The sequence below is a fragment of the Tarenaya hassleriana genome, unplaced genomic scaffold (genome assembly GCF_000463585.1).
Source record: "Tarenaya hassleriana unplaced genomic scaffold, ASM46358v1 Cleome2, whole genome shotgun sequence".
NCBI lineage: Eukaryota > Viridiplantae > Streptophyta > Magnoliopsida > Brassicales > Cleomaceae > Tarenaya > Tarenaya hassleriana.
In genome coordinates, this window is record NW_010965372.1 from 3606494 (window position 1) to 3608433 (window position 1940).

Sequence of the window (1940 nt, forward strand, 5' to 3'; positions counted from 1 at the left end):
CATGTATATATAATGTTACTCTATATATATACAACGAGACCCACTTTTTCACTTAGCATATTGAATTATTCGGTTGGTATTAATTTAGATCCATTTACAAATTTTAATTAGGAAGAAACGTTCAATATTAGTAGTAGTATATCATGTAACAAGAAGATTCAAGACAATGCATTGAATTGTAAAGGAAAATTGAAGTCCCACATGCAATAATCAATTAAAAGTCCATCGCCAGCCATTGAAATTTTTCGAATCTATAAGAGACGCGGAATCAATTAACAACAGCTGCAATTTGCTTCCCCCATCAATTAATTCCAACAATGCCGTCATCAATCACCATTATTGAGTAAAATGACAATTAGCTTCAAAACCTCTATCTCCATCAGAGGCTTAAAGAATCCAACGACGTTTGTAAAGATACATTTTCACATAAAAACGTACCAATTTCTATAACCTAATGATTGAGATTGAATCATAATGGTAACCAATAAAAAATATGTCTACGCTCCGTACGTAACACTATTGAGAACCAAATAAATTGTTGAAGAGGTCTAGAGAATAAGGAGACGGTATTGAAGGGCTTGGCTGGTGAATAATAGAACTTATGTCATTGAAGAAGGGCAAACCGGTCAATGGATCGATCGTCGTGACCGGAGAAAAGAAGTTGGGAGATATCGGCGGCAGGGAAGTGGGTCCCGGCGATAGAATCCCCGGGAAAAAGCTCGGCCGTTCGATCGCCGGAAACTGTTGTTCTTGACGGCTCCCTCCCGCAAACCCTAATTCGCTGTTTGACTGATTCTTGATCGGAGGAGACGAGGAAGACGATGACGATATATTATTAGCTTTCTCTGTGGCGGCGTAACGAGCCGCCGGAGATATCGATCCGTCGCCTCTAACCGCCGTGGCAAAGCCCGAGGAGGAAGAAGACGACGCCGTTTTGCCAGTGAGACGTTGAACCAATGTCATGAAGTCGCTAGGGTTTGTGTGTATGATCTTCGGCGACACAGTGTATATGATCACCGGAGCTCGCGGAGGCGGTGGCGCCGGCAGCGGTGGAGCTTCTTGGTGAGGATGGTGCTGTTGCGGCGGCGCAAGCGGCGGTTTTTTTATCTTGTGGGAATCTTTTCTGACTCTCAACGGCGCCGGTCTCGGACCGAGAATCTCTCTCGATCTCGGCGATCTATTCGCCTGAGAATTCTCGGACGGGTCCATGAAGATATATATGTGTGTATATATATTGTATACGTGTTTATGTATATGCAGTGTATGATATGATTATGGTGAAATGATTGCGTGATGATTTGGAAGTGGGGGGTTTAGAGAAATGGGTGGGCGGACATGAACTATATATATATATATTTGTTTTTATACATACGATACATACACACATACATATATACAAGTGGGAGGGAGAAAAGTCAAATGGAAAGAAAAGTGGATATAAATTAATTAAATGGTAATTGGGGGAGTAAATTTTGGCTACTATATATCGAGTATACAATATAAATAATAGAAACTTTTATACTGTTATAATTATTCATTATTTATAATTTCTCATATATATTATCATGAACCGGTTGAAATGTTTTATTCTTAGGAGTGTGATAAAACACACACGGTTATGTACGTATGTGATAATAGTGTTTTGTTAAAAATATTAATTTTAATTATGGACCTTAATTTCACAGAAAACATAAATTACGGGGCTTAATTTCAGTAAGAATATTTATCAAAACTCAGATAATATTGTGAAGTTGAATGGGACCAAAGATGAAAACTTTGGAAGTTTGAAAATGTCCAGTCATGGGCAAGTCAGTAGCGTGGAAAGGGTCACGTATGCCACGTCATACATGCATGCAGTTGCTGACTGAGCATCCATTTGGCTCGTCTATTTTCCCCCTTTTTTTCATTATATATAATTTATAAAAACGGTAAATTAGTAA

At 38.9% G+C, this 1940-nt stretch overlaps 1 protein-coding gene across 1 annotated transcript; it reads right to left on the reverse strand.

Moving 5' to 3' along the window:
• Positions 1 to 267: 267 nt before the first annotated feature.
• On the reverse strand, positions 268 to 1301 carry LOC104812050 (nuclear speckle RNA-binding protein B). Its single transcript, XM_010538988.1, has one exon. The coding sequence runs from the start codon at positions 1207 to 1209 to the stop codon at positions 517 to 519; it is 693 nt and encodes a 230-aa protein (XP_010537290.1). The 5' UTR covers positions 1210 to 1301; the 3' UTR covers positions 268 to 516.
• Positions 1302 to 1940: the final 639 nt, after the last annotated feature.

Excerpts from the sequence above, each read along its gene's own strand:
- LOC104812050 (XM_010538988.1), bottom strand. The coding sequence starts at position 1,209 with ATGGACCCGTCCGAGAATTCTCAGGCGAATAGATCGCCGAGATCGAGA.